Source organism: Salmo salar, chromosome 19 (assembly GCF_965601325.2).
Source record: "Salmo salar chromosome 19, fSalSal1, whole genome shotgun sequence".
Classification (NCBI taxonomy): domain Eukaryota; kingdom Metazoa; phylum Chordata; class Actinopteri; order Salmoniformes; family Salmonidae; genus Salmo; species Salmo salar.
In genome coordinates this window covers 90642792-90663229 of record NC_138309.1, presented here as the reverse complement: position 1 = coordinate 90663229, position 20438 = coordinate 90642792, and the positions used below count along the sequence as shown (strand labels likewise).

The window sequence follows — 20438 nt, the reverse complement described above, 5'->3', positions numbered from 1 at the left end:
ACTAATTGAGTGTGTGTAAACTTCTGACCCACTGGGAATGTGATGGAAGAAATAAAAGCTGAAATAAATCATTCTCTCTACTATTATTCTGACATTTCACATTCTTAAAATAAAGTGGGGATCCTAACTGACCTAAGACAGGACATTGTTTCTAGGATTAAATGTCAGGAATTGTGAAAAACTGAGTTTAAATGTATTTGGCTAAGGTGTATGTAAACTACTGACTTCAACTGTAGGTTATTACATGGCAAACAGCTGTACTGTGGACTAGAGAAAGGCTCATGTTTAATGACTGAAAACAATGAATGGCCTCTGAAATTCACCTCATGTTTAATGACTGAAAACAATGAATGGCCTCTGAAATTCACCTCATGTTTTTGTTATATTTGGAAAGAGGAAAGAAGGAGATCTGAGTCTTATTGCAGTTGTAGCTTTGGCAAGAACAACTCCTCAGGGAGAGGTGTGTGTGTGTGTGTGTGTGTGTGTGTGTGTGTGTGTGTGTGTGTGTGTGTGTGTGTGTGTGTGTGTGTGTGTGTGTGTGTGTGTGTGTGTGTGTGTGTGTGTGTGTGTGTGTGTGTCCAGTTTGTTGTTGATAAGCAGGACAGATAATAGGCAGTGGAACTAGAGAATATACCAACAACATTTTATTACAATTCTATCCAAACAAATGTTTCATGAAATCACACACTTTAAAAAAATCTTGTCTTCCTGACTGTCATTTTTTTCTTTTTTACCTGAAGTGTCTTTTCTCATTCAATCAAACAGTTTATAAGATATGCCATTTAGCCAAAGTGCATACATTTTTGTATGGGTGGCCCCAGCGGGAATCGAACCCACTACCCTTGCCGTTGCAAGCACCATTTTAAAACGGCGAAGGTTTATTGATAGGCAAGATGACTTTGACCTCTGGGTATGTCACTACCCAATACATGGTTGGACTGGGGGTCACTACCTGACCCCTAGGAGAGGTACTGGTGTCTGCTGAGTCACCACAGAGGAGGTCTTGGTGGAGGAGACCCTGTTGCCAAACTGATCAGTCTTCTCCTAGTTCTCCCTAACTGTCTTAGTGCCGACTCCCCTCTGGGGCTGTCTTCACTTCGAGTACACTGACCTGACGTTTCTGATTGAGAGGGCTTCTGCTACAAGGGCTACCGGAAGGGCGACACTTCGGGCTGAGCTGACAGGCTGAGCACAGTGGAAGCTGCAGGGAGGACTTTTGACTGGCTGCAGAACCCTTCGGTCTGTCTGCAGACTCATGTTGTCTGTCTTCTGACTCCTGCCTGGCTGCAGACTGGATGGAGATGAAGGAAAGGGAGGATGGAGGACTGCTCTGGGACTTAATGACAGGTCCCTCATCAGTTGGCAGATCTGGGTCTCTTTGTGTCTTAGTGGGAGGGCTGTCCTTTCCCTGGGCCGTCTTGGCTCTGCTGCTGAAGCCGGTACTGATAGTGCTGATGTTGCTAGTGGAGCCTTGGGTCTGGGCTGCTGTCCCCTTTAGGGACTCTTTAAACAGGCCAGACAGACCAGCGATGTCAGAGTCTGACTTCAGAGTGGACACAGAATACAAAGCTTTATTAATGGTGACTTCTATGTCCATCAGTCTGGCTAACGTCTGCTCCTTCAGGTTCATGATCTCCTCACTTGCTCTCTCCAGATTTCCGAACACAAGAGCCATGGAGGACATTGAGGTCTCGGTATCATCTTTCGGCGTCTCTGATCTCTTCACTTCTGAGATCTTCTGTTCCACCTTGGTCTGTTGTTGTTGTTTATGTTGTCTCTTGTCTCTCGGGGCAACGACCCAGTCAGGTACATTCTCAAAGATGTTCCTGAGGGCCCTGACGTCCACCTGGCTGGTGTCTTCCTCCACCTCCTCCACCCAGGTCAAGATCTCTTTCAGCTCCTCCTGCTTCCTCAGGTTGTCAAAGATCTCCATGGCCATGGTCACGTTACCCCTCATGATCTTATCCATGTGGACCGACAGCCTCTGGCCACGCTCATCCTCCGTCTCTGCTTTCATCTCCGCTTTCTTCTCCCTCATTACCACTGTGTTTTCCTTCTCTTCTTCCTGGATGTTGTTCTCTGGTTTACTGCATGGTTGAGGCTGTGAAGGGTCACTGGCTTGCTGTCCCACAGCAGTGTGTGTAACTGTGAGAGAGGTTTGTTTCTGGTTCTCTTCACTCTGGGTCTTCTTCTCTCGTTTAGGTTTCACAGGGGCTTTACTCTTCCCTCCAAAGTTCTGAAGTGCTGCTTGAAAGCCTATGAAGTCCTCATTGACCTTCTCCTCTCTGTCCTCTAGGGCCCCTTTGGGTCCTGCTCCCTGGCTCTGCTGTGTAGGAGTCCTCTCCTGTGGTGACTTAGTGTTGCTCTCCTCCACTGGAACAGAGTTAAAACTAGTCTGTCTCTGAGGGATGACCTCAGACCCTTGACCTTCCTGGTTTAATGTAATTTCTTCATTGAGTTGGGTTGCATCACCAGTGTGTTGGGTGGCCTCGGCAGCCCCAGTATCAGCTGTTCCTACTGAGCTCCAAGCTGGCCTCTCAGATACGTACCTACTATGTTGTGCCTCTGTAACACTATCTGTCTGTTGTAAGCCTCTGCAAAGGGCATCTGCGTAGGACATTGGTTTGATAGTGAATGGTTGGGGAGGTTGCTCTTCTTTTGACTGACTTTTAATTGATTCCTTTGATTGAGTTTTGGTTGATTCTTTCTGTTGACGTTTAGTTGATTCCTTTGGTTGACTTTTAATTGATTCCTTTGATTGAGTTTTGGTTGATTCTTTCTGTTGATGTTTAGTTGATTCTTTCGGTTGACTTTTGGTTGACTCTTTCAGTTGAGTACTGTTAGCACTAGCAATACTAGAAATACTACTAGTGGTTATTATAGAAATGGTGTTGCTTTCACTGATATGTACCTCTGTCTCTGTTGACTGACTAGCTGTGCTTCCTGTCATCTGATCTGGTTTAAGAGGAACGTGTGATTTAGGCAGAAGACCTGGTTTAGGAGGAACTGCTGGTTTCGGCAGAAGACCTGGTTTAGGAGGAACTGCTGGTTTCGGCAGAAGACCTGGTTTAGGAGGAACTGCTGGTTTCGGCAGAAGACCTGGTTTAGGAGGAACTGCTGGTTTCGGCAGAAGACCTGGTTTTGGGCCAACAGGTCTTTTCTTTTTCTTTGAGGGAGCTAGAGATTGAGAGCCAGTCTGAGATTCATGTTTCAAAGTGGAGGCTGTAGCAAGTTTATTTGTGGTTTGGTCTGGGCTGGGGGTTTTTGCAGTTGCTACTCTCAGCTCCTTGGTGGCCACCTGTTCTCCTTCACTCATCGCTACTGAAGAGAACGGTTGAGCTTCAGTCAGAGACCCAGTCTTTACTTCACTGTGTTGTGGAACATACCTCACATCAGTTTTCTTCTTATGGCTTTGAAATGTAGATTTCCCAGAGTTCCTGTATATCATGGCAGCCTTGAAGTCTCCTTGGCTGATGTTAACGCCGCTAGTCTTCTCCAAAGAATGGAGCGCTGCCTGTAGATTACCTCTCACTACCTCCTCCTTCTCCTCTTCCTCCTCCTCCTCCTCTGTTGTAGCACTCTTTAAAGACTTCATGGCAGCTTTTAAGTGTCCTCTCTGGACCACCTCAGTGCCCTCTTGGACCTCCACACTCCAGGCTTCTGCATTTTGTAGTTCTTCAGAAGACGTAGCAGCACAGCTAGCCTCTTCGGTCTTGCGGCGGCAGGGTGCAGGTTCCTGTTCTGAGGTGATAGAAGAGTGGGATGTGGAGGTCTTTATAACAGAATTACAGCTGGTCTCTTCCTTCTGCACAGAGGTCTGCTGGACATCTACTACAGTGTCACTGCTCTTCACAGAGATGGCTTGTCCTTCCCTCATCACTACTGAAGGGGCTGGTTGAGCTTCAGTCAGAGTCCCAGTCTTTACTTCACTGTGTTGGGGAGCATACCTCACATCAGTCTTCTTCTTATGGCTTCCTTTCTGAGATTCTGGAGATTTCCTGGAGATCATGGCAGCCTCGAAGTCTCCTTGGCTGACATTAACGCCACTAGTCTTCTCCAGAGAATGGAGCGCTGCCTGTACATGACCTCTCACTACCTCCTCCTCCTCCTCCTCCTGGTGCTGCTCTGTGGATGTCTGGGATGTGGAGCTCTTTATAACAGAATCAGAGCACGTCTCTTTCTTCTCCACAGAGGTGTGCTGGACCTGTACTATTGCTTTAGAGGTCTTCTCTGCCTTAGTCTCTTTCTGTTGGGCACAGCTCTGGTTAGCTAAGAAGATGTTCTTCAGGACTATATCCGAATCATTCTGCTCCACCTGATCCTCTGGTTGTTGTTGTTGATTACGTATCTCTGGCTCCGCGGAGACACCTGTTACAACATCAGCCTGGAGTTCCTTCTCCTCTGGCTGGACCTGCAGGGTTTTCAGATACTCCAGATCTCCCTTTTCAATGCAGCTCCTGAATAACTTGACATTCCCCATGACATTGACCTCAGGTTTGTAAGTGGCTGGGGCTGAGTGGTCCTGACTGGTGGCCAAGAGAGAGCTGATGGTTGACTTCACATCGCCTCTCCTTACTTCACCAGTCTCAGTTTTAATCTCATCGCCTGCAGCAATGTCTAGGACGTTGGTCTCCGTCCTCTGTTCCTGCGGGGGGTAGTACCTCTCCACCTCTTCTTCAGAATCGTTGTACAGGGAGTAAACGGTGACCTCAGTCTGTCCCTGACCGGCCTCCTGTATAACTACTCCTTTCCTCAGAGAGCTGTCCTGACTGAGGATGTCCTCAATGAGCTGGACAACGTTAGCTGTTCTGAACTCTTTATCTTGGTTTGAAGCCAGACGTACCTGATGGAAAGGTACTGTCACCATGGTAACCTCCACGTTCCTCTTCGCGTCCTCCTTCAGGTAAACTACCTGAGGCTTAAGGGTTGCCCGGGGTAACAGCTGGAGTATAAAATTCTTAACCCTGCCCTCAGTCACCTTTTCCTGTTCTATCTCTGGTCTCAGACCGGGGGTCAGCCTGTACCTAGCCTTTTGACCACTTCCCGTCTCGCTAGCCTTGATGATGGATCCATGGGAGTGGATGGCATTGAAGTGATAGAGAGAGTTCAATGTCTCGTTGATGCTCTCTGCCACCATCTCCACCTCCTCTCTGTTATGGTGGTTGATCAGGTCGAACAGAGTGGACTCAAACAACTGAGCTCTGTTCCTTACGTTAGCCACTAACTCTAACATGTCCTCCTGGACCCTTCTGTCAGGAGCTAGGTCGCTTGGGAGTGAACTAGTGTTCTGGGGCTTTGGTTCCTGCAGATGTGATAGTTTTCCAGTTTTATTTATTGCTTGGTTTTCAAGTAGAGAAGTACACTGATACTTTGGAATTCTTGGACTAGTTTCAACATCAACATCTGCATTTGAAACACACTGTGACTTTCTCTCGAGGACTTGTTTGACTGTGGAGAACCCTTCATGCTGTGGCTGGACTTTGCGAACCTCAGGCTCAGTATCTGCACTATTAACACCTACACCCAGAGCTTCTCCCTCAGACTGAGAACTCACATCAAGATTTTTAAAACAAATTTGGCTTTTGATCACTCTCTGAACTGTCTTACTGCTTTTTGTCTCAAACACTTGTTTTCTTTTCTGAACAGATCCCCTCTCGTCCTCTGACACGATAACCTTGTTCAGGGTCACGTCCTCCTGGCTGGCCCCCAGGGTGTCGACTTGCTGGCTCTCAAACAGCCTCCTAGCAGACTGGACGTCCAACCTGACAACCTCCTCCTCCTCACACTCAGTAAGTTCCCCATGAGCAGCATCAGTCCTCTCCACGTGGTCCGTGGTTTCCTTAACCCTCTCCTCCTGAAGGTTAGGGTTAGGGTTATACAATGGCTGTTCAAACAAGGCTGATGTTCTCTTCACCTCTCCCCAAACCCCTTCCCCAACTCCAGCCCCAACTCCAACCCCGGCCCCCTCCGTGATGTGCATTTTAGAAGTGTGGGGATGCACAGTATTGCTCTTTACACAGTTCTCAAATATCAACCGCCTGGACAGGACCTCTCCCTCGTATCCGGTCTCGTCAGCTATCGGCTGGGTTTCTAAACGCAGAACCTCAGCCAGCTCCTGATCCACCACCCCATCCAGGCTTTCCAGGCTCCTCAGCTCCGGGTGGGTGTGCTTCAGGAGCCTCCGCAGCTCAACTTTCTGTCGCTGTTGGTACAATGCTGACAGTGCCTCTTTGGAAGGAAGAATGGGAGAGGCGATGGATGGCTGGGTGGATGTTCTCACAGTGGGTCCTGCCTCTGGGTGAAGTCTGGATGGACCAGGTTGAAGAAGACCATCTTTCCTCTGTTGGCTAACCTCCGCCATCTTAGATGGAAAGCAAAAGGGGATATATTTTTGTCATTGTCGCCATTGAGGGAAGTACCAATCCAAAGAAAACCATGCACAGAGAGGGCAGCCATGCTTGAAGGGATTTGAGCCATACATTGCAAACAGCCTTCCACAAACCAACTTGCATTCTACATTTTACTCATTTAGCAGACGTTCTTATCCAGAGCGACTTACAGGAGCAATCAAGGCCACATCGACAGATTTTTCACCTAGGGGATTCGAACCAGCAACCTTTAGTTTACTGACCCTTAACCGCTAGGCTACCTGCTGCCCATTCTATTAGCTGAACTCCAAAAATTCTATAAGCTCAACTCCAAAAATGATGTTTGCTGAACTCAAAACATTTTGTTAGCTTAACTATAGAACAATGTGTTTGCTGAACTCCAAAACAATCAGTGCCATAAATCACAGTCCTCGGTGAAAGGAGACATGTCCACATTTTTCAATGTTTGTATTGTTATGGTTATATTGCCATGTTATCCCCTGAACAACAGCAACAGCAAGAACAACACACCGTTAACTGCAAGCCAAACAAACAATCCTTGTAAAACACACCTTGCACTTTGCCATGCCAACTCTGGGAGTTTATGAACACAATAGGACTCCAGTTTCCTATGCCTACCTTGGATGGTTTCCCTCCTCTCTTGGTTGGAGAGGATGGATCTTGAGCCTGCAGGAAAAGGATCATTATATCAGGTCAATATGACAACCAAGAGAATTCTCTTCGGTTATAGTCACAGCCGTATATATTCCACCTCAAGCCAATACCACGACGGCCCTCAAGGAACTACACTGGACTTTATGCAAACTGGAAACCACATATCCTGAGGCCGCATTTATTGTAGCCAGGGCTTTTAACAAAGCAAATATGGGACTAGGCTGCTGAAGTTCTATCAACATATTGACTGTAGTACTCTCTTCGGGAAACCACTAGACCACTGCTACTCACCTTTTTGAGATGCTTACAAGGCCCTTCCCCACCCTCTCTTTAGCAGATCAGATCATGACTCTATTTTGCTCCTCAAACTCAAACTCAAATAGGAAGTACACGTGCTAAGGTTTATTCAACGCTGGTCTGACCAATCGAAATCCATAGTTCAAGATTGTTTTGATCACGCTGACTGAGATATGTTTCGGGTAGCCTCGGAGAATAACATTCACGTGTTCACGGACACGGTGACTGAGTTCATCAGGAAGTGTATAGTGGATGTTGTTCCCATGGTGACTATTAAAACCTACCCAAACCAGAAACTATGGATAGATGGTAGCATTTGGGCAAAACTGAACCATTGCATTTGATCATGGAAAGGTGACTGGGAATATGGTTGAATACAAACGTTGTTATTCCCTCTGAAAGGCAATCAAACAGGCAAAACGTCAGTACAGAGTCAAAGTGGAGTCGCAATTCAATGGCTCAGACACGAGATGTATGTAGCAGGGTCTACAGACAATCACAGATTACAAAGGGAAAACCAGCCACGTCGCATACACCAACATCTTGCTTCCCGGACAAGCTCAACACCTTCGCCCGCTTTGAGGATAACACTGTGCCAGCGACGCAGCCCTCTCCCAAGGACTGTGGGCTCTTGTTCTCCGTGACCACCGTGAGTAAGACATTTAAACGTGTGTAAAACCCTCTCAAGGCTGCCGGCCCAGATGGCCCTAGCCGCATCCTGAGAACATGTGCAGACCACCTGGCTGGAGTGTTCACGGACATATTAAATCTATCTCTATCCCAGTCTGCTGTCCCCACTTGCTTCAAGATGTCCACCATTGTTCCTGTACCCAAGAAAGCAAAGGTAACTGAACTAAATTACTATTGCACTGTAGCACTCACTTCTGTCATCATGAAGTGTTTTGAGAGGCTAGTTAAGGATCATATCACTTATACCTTACCTGATACCCTAGACCCACTTCAATTTTTTTACTGCCCCAATACATTTTTACATTTTTTACATTTTAGTCATTTAGCAGACGCTCTTAACCAGAGCGACTTACAGTAATGAATACATACATTTCATCCATTTCATACATTTTTTTCTCCGTACTGGTCCCCTGTGGGAATCGAACCCACAACCCTGGCATTGCAAACGCCATGCTCTACCAACTGAGCCACACGGGACCAGATCCACTAGATCCACAGATGATGCAATTGCTCCAAACTGCCCTAGCCCATCTGGACAAGAGGAATACATACCTACGTAAGAATGCTGTTCATTGACTATAGCTCAGCCTTCAACACCATAGTACCCTCCAAGCTATTTACAGATGGACTATGTACAGCTGCAGCGATTGGTTAGCTGCTCAGATAGCGGATGTTTAAAGTTAGTGAGGGAAATATGTCTCCACTCCAGGGTAGTGATGCTAGTCAGGCGAGAGGGTGCGGGCAGCGAACGGTTGAAAAGCATGCATTTGGTTTTACTAGTGTTTAAGAGCAGTTGGAGGCCACGAAAGGAGTGTTGTATGGCATTGAAGCTCGTTTGGAGGTTAGTTAACACAGTGTCCAAAGAAGGGCCAGATGTATACAGAATGGTGTCGTCTGCGTAGAGGTGGATCAGGGAATCACCCGCAGCAAGAGCAACATCATTGATATATACAGAGAAAAGAGTCGGCCCGGGAATTGAACCCTGTGGCACCCCCATAGAGACTGCCAGAGGTCCGGACAACAGGCCCTCCGATTTGACACACTGAACTCTATTTGAGAAGAAGTAGGTGAACCAGGCGAGGCAGTCGTTTGAGGAACCAAGGCTGTTGAGTCTGCCGATAAGAATACGGTGATTGACAGAGTCGAAAGCCTTGGCGAGGTCGATGAAGACGGCTGCACAGTATTGTCTTTTATCGATGGCGGTTATGATATCGTTTAGGACCTTGAGCGTGGCTGAGGTGCACCCATGACCAGCTTGGAAACCAGATTGCATAGCGGAGAAGGTGCGGTGGGATTTGAAATGGTCAGTGATCTGTTTGTTAACTTGGCTTTCGAAGACCTTAGAAAGGCAGGGCAGGATGGATATAGGTCTATAACAGTTTGGGTCTAGAGTGTCTCCCCCTTTGAAGAGGGGGACGACCGCGGCAGCTTTCCAATCCGATTTCCGATATAGCACTCGTTTTACTGTGGATATAGATACTTTTGTACCTGTTTCCTCCAGCATCTTCACAAGGTCCTTCGCTGTTGTTCTGGGATTGATTTGCACTTTTCACACCAAAGTACGTTCATCTCTAGGAGACAGAACGTGTCTCCTTCCTGAGTGAAATAATCTGTGTGTAAACAATTGTTGGAAAAATGACTTGTGTCAAAGTAGATGTCCTAACCGACTTGTCAAAACTATAGTTTGTTAACAGGAAATTTGTGGAGTGGTTGAAATACGAGTTTTAGTGACTTCAACCTAAGTGTTTGTAAACTTCTGACTTCAACTGTACGTTCTCTCTAGGAGACAGAACACGTCTCCTTCCTGAGCGGTATGACGGCTGCGTGGTCCCATGGTGTTTATACTTGCGTACTATTGTTTGTACAGATGAACGTGGTACCTTCAGGCATTTAGAAATTGCTCCCAAGGATGAACCAGACTTGTGGAGGTCCACAATTTTCTTTCTGAGGTCTTGGCTGATTTCTTTTGATTTTCCCATGATGTCAAGCAAAGAGGCACTGAGTTTTAAGGTAGGCCTTGAAATACATCCACAGGTACACTTCCTATTGACTCAAATGATGTCAATTAGCCTATCAGAAGCTTCTAAAGCCATGACATTTTCTGGAATTTTCCAAGCTGTTTAAAGGCACAGTCAACTTAGTGTATGTAAACTTCTGACCCACTGGAATTGTGATACAGTGAATTATAAGTGAAATAATCTGTCTGTAAACAATTGTTGGAAAAATGACTTGTGTCATGCACAAAGTAGATGTCCAAACCGACTTGCCAAAACTATAGTTTGTTAACAAGAAATTTGTGGAGTGGTTGAAAAACGAGTTTTAATGAGTACAACCTAAGTGCATGTAAACTTCCGACTTCAACTGTATGCAGTATACAGCACTTAAAAACACAGAGAAACAGGAAGTCAGGAAGTAAAGAAGAGACAGTCTGTCTTTAGGAGCATTAGTGGCCTGAGCAGCCATCAAATCCAGTGGGAATGAAACCCACAACAGTATTGTTTGTTTGGCGTTTGTAGCGACATGCTCTTATCAACTGACCCACACAGGACCACATGACAATAGTTATAATTTCTCTGTCAGTAGTCATTACGCCATAATAGGCTCACTGAGCTGTTCTGGAACAGCTGCCTGTTCTCAATGTGCCACTGGGTGGGGAGGACACTGAATGCCTCTGACACAAATACAGAAACAGACCAAGGGCCTTGTGATTCACACAGTAGAATCTATAGAAGAATCAGGGCCTTACCCACACACACTCCCCTACCCACACACACTCCCCTACCCATACACACTCCCCTACCCACACACACTCCCCTACCCACACACACTCCCCTACCCACACACACCCCCCTACCCACACACACCCCTACCCACACACACTCCCCTACCCACACACACTCCCCTACCCACACACACTCCCCTACCCACACACTCCCCTACCCACACACACTCCCCTACCCACACACACTCCCCTACCCACACACACTCCCCTACCCATACACACTCCCCTACCCACACACACACCCCTACCCATACACACTCCCCTACCCACACACCTCCCTACCCACACACACTCCCCTACCCACACACACTCCTACCCACACACACTCCCCTACCCATACACACTCCCCTACCCACACACACTCCACTACCCACACACACTCCTACCCACACACACACCCCTACCCACACACACTCCCCTACCCATACACACTCCCCTACCCACACACACACCCCTACCCACACACACTCCCCTACCCACACACACTCCCCTACCCACACACACTCCCCTACCCACACACACTCCCCTACCCACACACACTCCCCTACCCACACACACTCCCCTACCCACACACACTCCCCTACCCACACACACTCCCCTACCCACACACACTCCCCTACCCACACACACTCCCCTACCCACACACACTCCCCTACCCACACACACACCCCTACCCACACACACACCACTACCCACACACACTCCCCTACCCACACACACTCCCCTACCCACACACACTCCCCTACCCACACACACTCCCCTACCCACACACACTCCCCTACCCATACACACTCCCCTACCCACACACACACCCCTACCCACACACACTCCCCTACCCACACACACTCCCCTACCCACACACACACCCCTACCCACACACACTCCCCTACCCACACACACTCCCCTACCCACACACCTCCCTACCCACACACACTCCCCTACCCACACACACACCCCTACCCACACACACTCCCCTACCCACACACACACCCCTACCCACACACACTCCCCTACCCACACACACACCCCTACCCACACACACTCCCCTACCCACACACACTCCCCTACCCACACACACTCCCCTACCCACACACACACCCCTACCCACACACACCTCCCTACCCACACACACTCCCCTACCCATACACACACCCCTACCCACACACACTCCCCTACCCACACATACACCCCTACCCACACACACACCCCTACCCACACACACTCCCCTACCCACATACACTACCCTACCCACACACACTCCCCTACCCACATACACACCCCTACCCACACACACACCCCTACCCACACACACTCCCCTACCCACACACACTCCCCTACCCACACACACACCCCCCTACCCACACACACTCCCCTACCCACACACACTCCCCTACCCACACACACACCCCTACCCACACACACTCCCCTACCCACATACACACCCCTACCCACACACACTCCCCTACCCACATACACCCCTACCCACACACACTCCCCTACCCACATACACACCCCTACCCACACACACTCCCCTACCCACATACCCCCCTACCCACACACACTCCCCTACCCACATACACACCCCTACCCACACACACTCCCCTACCCACACACACTCCCCCCCCCACCCACACACACCCCTACCCACACACCCCACCCACCACCCCTACCCCACACACCCCCACCCCACACCCCCCTCCCACCCACACCCTACCCACACACACTCCCCTACCCACACACACCTCCCTACCCACACACACACCCCTACCCACACACACTCCCCTACCCACACACACCTCCCTACCCACACACACACCCCTACCCACACACACTCCCCTACCCACACACCTCCCTACCCACACACACTCCCCTACCCACACACACCCCCCTACCCACACACTCCCCTACCCACACACACTCCCCTACCCACACACACACCCCTACCCACACACACACCCCTACCCACACACACACCCCTACCCACACACTCCCCTACCCACACACACCCCTACCCACACACACTCCCCTACCCACACACACTCTCCTACCCACACACACACCCCTACCCACACACACTCCCCTACCCACACACACTCCCCTACCCACACACACTCCACTACCCACATACACACCCCTACCCACACACCTCCCTACCCACACACACTCCCCTACCCACACACACACCCCTACCCACACACTCCCCTACCCACACACACACCCCTACCCACACACACACCCCTACCCACACACACCCCCCTACCCACACACACACCCCTACCCACACACACCCCTACCCACCCACACACACTCCCCTACCCACACACACACCCCTACCCACACACACTCCCCTACCCACACACACACCCCTACCCACACACCCCCCTACCCACACACACCCCTACCCACACACACTCCCCTACCCACACACACTCCCCTACCCACACACTCCCCTACCCACACACACTCCCCTACCCACATACACACCCCTACCCACACACACTCCCCTACCCACATACACCCCTACCCACACACACTCCCCTACCCACATACACACCCCTACCCACACACACTCCCCTACCCACACACACTCCCCTACCCACACACACACTCCTACCCACACACACACCCCTACCCACACACACTCCCCTACCCACACACACTACCCTACCCACACACACTCCCCTACCCACACACACTCCCCTACCCACACACACTCCCCTACCCACATACACACCCCTACCCACACACACTCCCCTACCCACACACACACCCCTACCCACACACACTCCCCTACCCACACACACACCCCTACCCACACACACTCCCCTACCCACATACACACCCCTACCCACACACACTCCCCTACCCACACACACTCCCCTACCCACAAACACACCCCTACCCACACACACTCCCCTACCCACATACACACCCGTACCCACACACATACTCCCCTACCCACATACACCCCTACCCACACACACTCCCCTACCCACATACACACCCCTACCCACACACACTCCCCTACCCACACACACTCCCTACCCACACACACTCCCCTACCCACACACACACTCCTACCCACACACACACCCCTACCCACACACACTCCCCTACCCACACACACTACCCTACCCACACACACTCCCCTACCCACACACACTCCCCTACCCACACACACTCCCCTACCCACATACACACCCCTACCCACACACACTCCCCTACCCACACACACACCCCTACCCACACACACTCCCCTACCCACACACACACCCCTACCCACACACACTCCCCTACCCACATACACACCCCTACCCACACACACTCCCCTACCCACACACACTCCCCTACCCACATACACACCCCTACCCACACACACTCCCCTACCCACATACACACCCGTACCCACACACATACTCCCCTACCCACATACACACCCCTACCCACATACACACCCCTACCCACACACATACTCCCCTACCCACACACACTCCCCTACCCACACACACACCCCTACCCACACACACTCCCCTACCCACACACACACCCCTACCCACACACACACCCCTACCCACACACACTCCCCTACCCACATATACACCCCTACCCACACACACACCCCTACCCACACACACTCCCCTACCCACATACACTACCCTACCCACACACACTCCCCTACCCACATACACACCCCTACCCACACACACACCCCTACCCACACACACACCCCTACCCACACACACTCCCCTACCCACACACACTCCCCTACCCACACACACTCCCCTACCCACACACACACCCCCCTACCCACACACACTCCCCTACCCACACACACTCCCCTACCCACATACACCCCTACCCACACACACTCCCCTACCCACATACACACCCCTACCCACACACACTCCCCTACCCACATACACCCCTACCCACACACACTCCCCTACCCACACACACACCCCTACCCACACATACTCCCCTACCCACACACACTCCCCTACCCACACACACACCCCTACCCACACACACTCCCCTACCCACACACACACCCCTACCCACACACACACCCCTACCCACACACACTCCCCTACCCACATATACACCCCTACCCACACACACACCCCTACCCACACACACTCCCCTACCCACATACACTACCCTACCCACACACACTCCCCTACCCACATACACACCCCTACCCACACACACACCCCTACCCACACACACACCCCTACCCACACACACTCCCCTACCCACACACACTCCCCTACCCACACACACTCCCCTACCCACACACACACCCCCCTACCCACACACACTCCCCTACCCACACACACTCCCCTACCCACATACACCCCTACCCACACACACTCCCCTACCCACATACACACCCCTACCCACACACACTCCCCTACCCACATACACCCCTACCCACACACACTCCCCTACCCACACACACACCCCTACCCACACACACTCCCCTACCCACACACACTCCCCTACCCACACACACACCCCTACCCACACACACACCCCTACCCACACACACTCTCCTACCCACACACACTCCCCTACCCACACACACTCCCCTACCCACATACACCCCTACCCACACACACTCCCCTACCCACATACACACCCCTACCCACACACACTCCCCTACCCACACACACTCCCCTACCCACATACACACCCCTACCCACACACCCCCCTACCCACATACACACCCCTACCCACATACACACCCCCCTACCCACATACACACACCCCTACCCACACACACACCCCTACCCACATACACACCCCTACCCACACACACCCCTACCCACACACACCCCTACCCACACACACACCTACCCACATACACACACCCCTACCCACACACACACTCCTACCCACATACACACCCCTACCCACATACACACCCCTACCCACATACACACACCCCTACCCACACACACACCCCTGCCCACATACACAAACCCCTACCCCCACACACCCCCCTACCCACACACACCCCTACCCACACACACCCCTACCCACACACACACCCCTACCCATACACACACCCCTACCCACATACACACACCCCTACTCACATACACACACCCCTACCCACATCCACACCCCTACCTACACACACCCCTACCCACACACACACCCCTACCGACATACACACACCCCCTACCCACACACACACCCCTACCCACACACACACACCACTACCCACACACACACACCCTTACCCACATACACACCCCTACCCACACACACACACACACCCCTACCCACACACACACACACCCCTACCCACACACACCCCTACCCATATACACACACCCCTACCCACACACACCCCTACCCACACACACACCTACCCACATACACACACCCCTACCCACATACACACACCCCTACCCACACACACACTCCTACCCACATACACACCCCTACCCACATACACACCCCTACCCACATACACACACCCCTACCCACACACACACCCCTGCCCACATACACAAACCCCTACCCCCACACACCCCCCTACCCACACACACCCCTACCCACACACCCCTACCCATACACACACCCCTACTCACATACACACACTCCTACCCACATACACACACCCCTACCCACATCCACACCCCTACCTACACACACCCCTACCCACACACACACCCCTACCCACATACACACACCCCTACCCACACACACACACCACTACCCACACACACACACCCTTACCCACATACACATCCCTACACACACACACCCCTACCCCCACACACACACACCCCTACCCATATACACACACCCCTACCCACACACACACCCCTACCCATATACACACACCCCTACCCACACACACCCCTACCCATATACACACACCCCTACCCACACACACACCCCTACCCATATACACACACCCCTACCCACACACACACCACTACCCACATACACACCTCTACCCACACACACACCCCTACCCATATACACACACCCCTACCCATATACACACACCCCTACCCATATACACACACCCCTACCCATATACACACACCCCTACCCATATACACACACCCCTACCCACACACACCCCTACCCACACACACACCCCTACCCACATACACACACCCCTACCCACATACACACACCCCTACCCACATACACACACCCCTACCCACATCCACACCCCTACCCACACACACACCCCTACCCACATACACACACCCCCTACCCACACACACACCCCCTACCCACACACACACCCCTACCCACACACACACCACTACCCACACACACACACCCTTACCCACATACACACGCCTACCCACCAACACACACACACCCCTACCCACACACACACACTCCCCTACCCACACACACACTCCCCTACCCACACACACCCCTATCCATATACACACACCCCTACCCATATACACACACCCCTACCCATATACACACACCCCTACCCACACACACACCTCTACCCACACACACACCCCCACCCACACACACCCCTACCCACATACACACCCCTACCCACACACACCCCTACCCACACACACCCCTACCCACACACACTCCTACCCACACACTCCTACCCACACACACACCCCTTCCCACATACACAAACCCCTACCCACATACACACACCCCTACCCACACACACACACCCCTACCCACATACACACACCCCTACCCACATACACACCCCTACCCACATACACACCCCTACCCACATACACACACCCCTACCCACACACACACCCCTACCCACATACACACCTCTACCCACACACACACCTCTACCCATATACACACACCCCTACCCATATACACACACCCCTACCCATATACACACACCCCTACCCATATACACACACCCCTACCCACACACACCCCTACCCACATACACACACCCCTACCCACATACACACACCGCTACCCACATCCACACCCCTACCTACACACACCCCTACCCACACACACACCCCTACCCACATACACACACCCCCTACCCACACACACACCCCTACCCACACACACACACCACTACCCACACACACACACCCTTACCCACATACACACGCCTACCCACACACACACACACCCCTACCCACACACACACACTCCCCTACCCACACACACCCCTACCCACACACACACCCCTATCCATATACACACACCCCTACCCATATACACACACCCCTACCCATATACACACACCCCTACCCATATACACACACCCCTACCCATATACACACCCCTACCCACACACACACCTCTACCCACACACACACCCCCACCCACACACACCCCTACCCACATACACACCCCTACCCACACACACCCCTACCCACACACACCCCTACCCACACACACTCCTACCCACACACTCCTACCCACACACACACCCCTTCCCACATACACAAACCCCTACCCACATACACACACCCCTACCCACACACACACACCCCTACCCACATACACACACCCCTACCCACATACACACCCCTACCCACATACACACCCCTACCCACATACACACACCCCTACCCACACACACACCCCTACCCACATACACACACCCCTACCCACATACACACACCCCTACCCACACACACACCCCTACCCACACACACACCCCTACCCACACACACACCCCTACCCACACACACACCCCTACCCACACACACACCCCTACCCACATACACACAAACAAACAAACCTGCACATGCTCAATTCCATCTTCACCAAAAATGAATTATTTTCCTTCATGTTAAACACTCCACATACTCACAGGAGTAAACTGCTCTCAATCCCTCGTTCCTGACTGTCCTCTGTCCTCGTTCCTGACTGTCCTCTGTCCTCGTTCCTGACTGTCGTCTGTCCTCGTTCCTGACTGTCCTCTGGGTTTGAAAGTTGAAGGTATGAGTGTAACTGCTGCTACTCCCTCTGTCTCTCTATAGGACTGGTATCTGAGAGGTTAGCTTTAAATGGTTAGTCTCTCTCTCTGTGTACCTCTCTGTGTACCTCTCCCTCTCTCTCTCGCTCTCGCTCTCTCTCGCTCTCTCTCGCTCTCTCTCTCTCGCTCTCTCTCTTGCTCTCTCTCTTGCTCTCTCTCTCTCTACCTCTCTCTACCTCTTGCTCTCTCACTATATATATATATCTCTCTCTCTCTCTCTCTGTCACTGTGTGTTCCTGCCTGCTCTAGTGACAGCTGAGCATGTCATCCCAACACTTCCACCCTGGAAGAAAGATCTGGTTCCAGGGTCTATTTCTATCTCTCAGGGCGACTGGCCTAGTATTCTCCCTCCCCTCCTCTCCCTTCCCTCCCCTTCTCCCTTCCCTTCCCTCCCCTCCCCTCCCTTCCCTCCCCTCCTCCCCTCCCCTCCCCTTCCCTCCCCTCCCCTCCCCTTCTCCCCCCTCTCCCTCCCCTTCTCCCTCACCTCCCCTCCCCTTCCCTCCCCTTCTCCCCTTCTCCCTCACCTCCCCTCCCCTCCCCTCCCCTTCCCTCCCCTTCTCCCCCCTCTCCCTCCCCTTCTCCCTCCCCTCCCCTCCCCTTCTCCCCCCTCTCCCTCCCCTTCTCCCTCACCTCCCCTCCCCTCCCCTCCCCTTCTCCCTCACCTCCCCTCCCCTTCTCCCTCCCCTCCCCTTCTCCCTCCCTCTCCCTCCCCTCCTTCTCCCTCCCCTCCTCCCCCTTCTCCCTCCCCTCCCCTCCCCTCCCTTCCCTTCCCTTCCCTTCTCCCTTCCCTCCCCTCCCCTCCCCTCCCCTTCCCTTCTCCCTCCGTCTCCCTCCCCTCCTCCCCCTCCCTTCTCCCTCCGTCTCCCTCCCCTCCTCCCCCTTCTCCCTCCCCTCCCCTTCTCCCTCCCTCTCCCTCCCTCTCCCCTCCTTCTCCCTCCCCTCCTCCCCCTTCTCCCTCCCCTCCCCTTCCCTCCCCTTCTCCCTCCCTCTCCCTCCCCTTCTCCCCCCTTCTCTCCCCTTCTCCCTCCCCTCCTCCCCCCTCTCCCTTCCCTTCCCTCCCCTCCCTTCCCTCCCCCTCTCCCTCCCCTCCTCCCCCCTCTCCCTTCCCTCCCCTTCCCTCCCCTCCTTCTCCCTCCCCTCCTCCCCCTTCTCCCTCCCCTCCTCCCCCTTCTCCCTCCCCTTCCCTCCCCTTCTCCCTCCCTCTCCCCTCCTTCTCCCTCCCCTCCCCTTCCCTCCCCTTCTCCCTCCCTCTCCCTCCCCTTCTCCCCCCTTCTCTCCCCTTCTCCCTCCCCTCCTCCCCCCTCTCCCTTCCCTTCTCCCTCCCCTTCTCCCCTCTTCTCCCTCCCCTCCTCCAGGTGTTGGTCCAGGTGCAGCATGTCCAGGTGCAGCATGTCCAGGTGTTGGTCCAGGTGCAGCATGTCCAGGTGTAGCATGTCCAGGTGTTGGTCCAGGTGCAGCATGTCCAGTGTAGCATGTCCAGGTGTTGGTCCAGGTGTTGGTCCAGGTGCAGGATGTCCAGGTGTTGGTCCAGGTGTTGGTCCAGGTGTTGGTCTAGGTGTTGGTCCAGGTGCAGCATGTCCAGGTGTAGCATGTCCAGGTGTAGCATGTCCAGGTGTAGCATGTCCAGGTGTAGCATGTCCAGGTGTTGGTCCAG

At 52.5% G+C, this 20438-nt stretch overlaps 1 protein-coding gene across 1 annotated transcript; it reads right to left on the bottom strand.

The window, feature by feature from the left end:
• Positions 1 to 629: 629 nt before the first annotated feature.
• Positions 630 to 18869, bottom strand: LOC106579780 (xin actin-binding repeat-containing protein 1). Its single transcript, XM_045702860.2, has 3 exons — positions 18620 to 18869; positions 7008 to 7055; positions 630 to 6361 (listed from the first exon to the last, which is right to left on the bottom strand). Exon 3 carries the CDS (start codon positions 6359 to 6361, stop codon positions 1064 to 1066), a length of 5298 nt encoding a protein of 1765 aa, XP_045558816.2. The 5' UTR covers positions 7008 to 7055; positions 18620 to 18869; the 3' UTR covers positions 630 to 1063.
• Positions 18870 to 20438: the final 1569 nt, after the last annotated feature.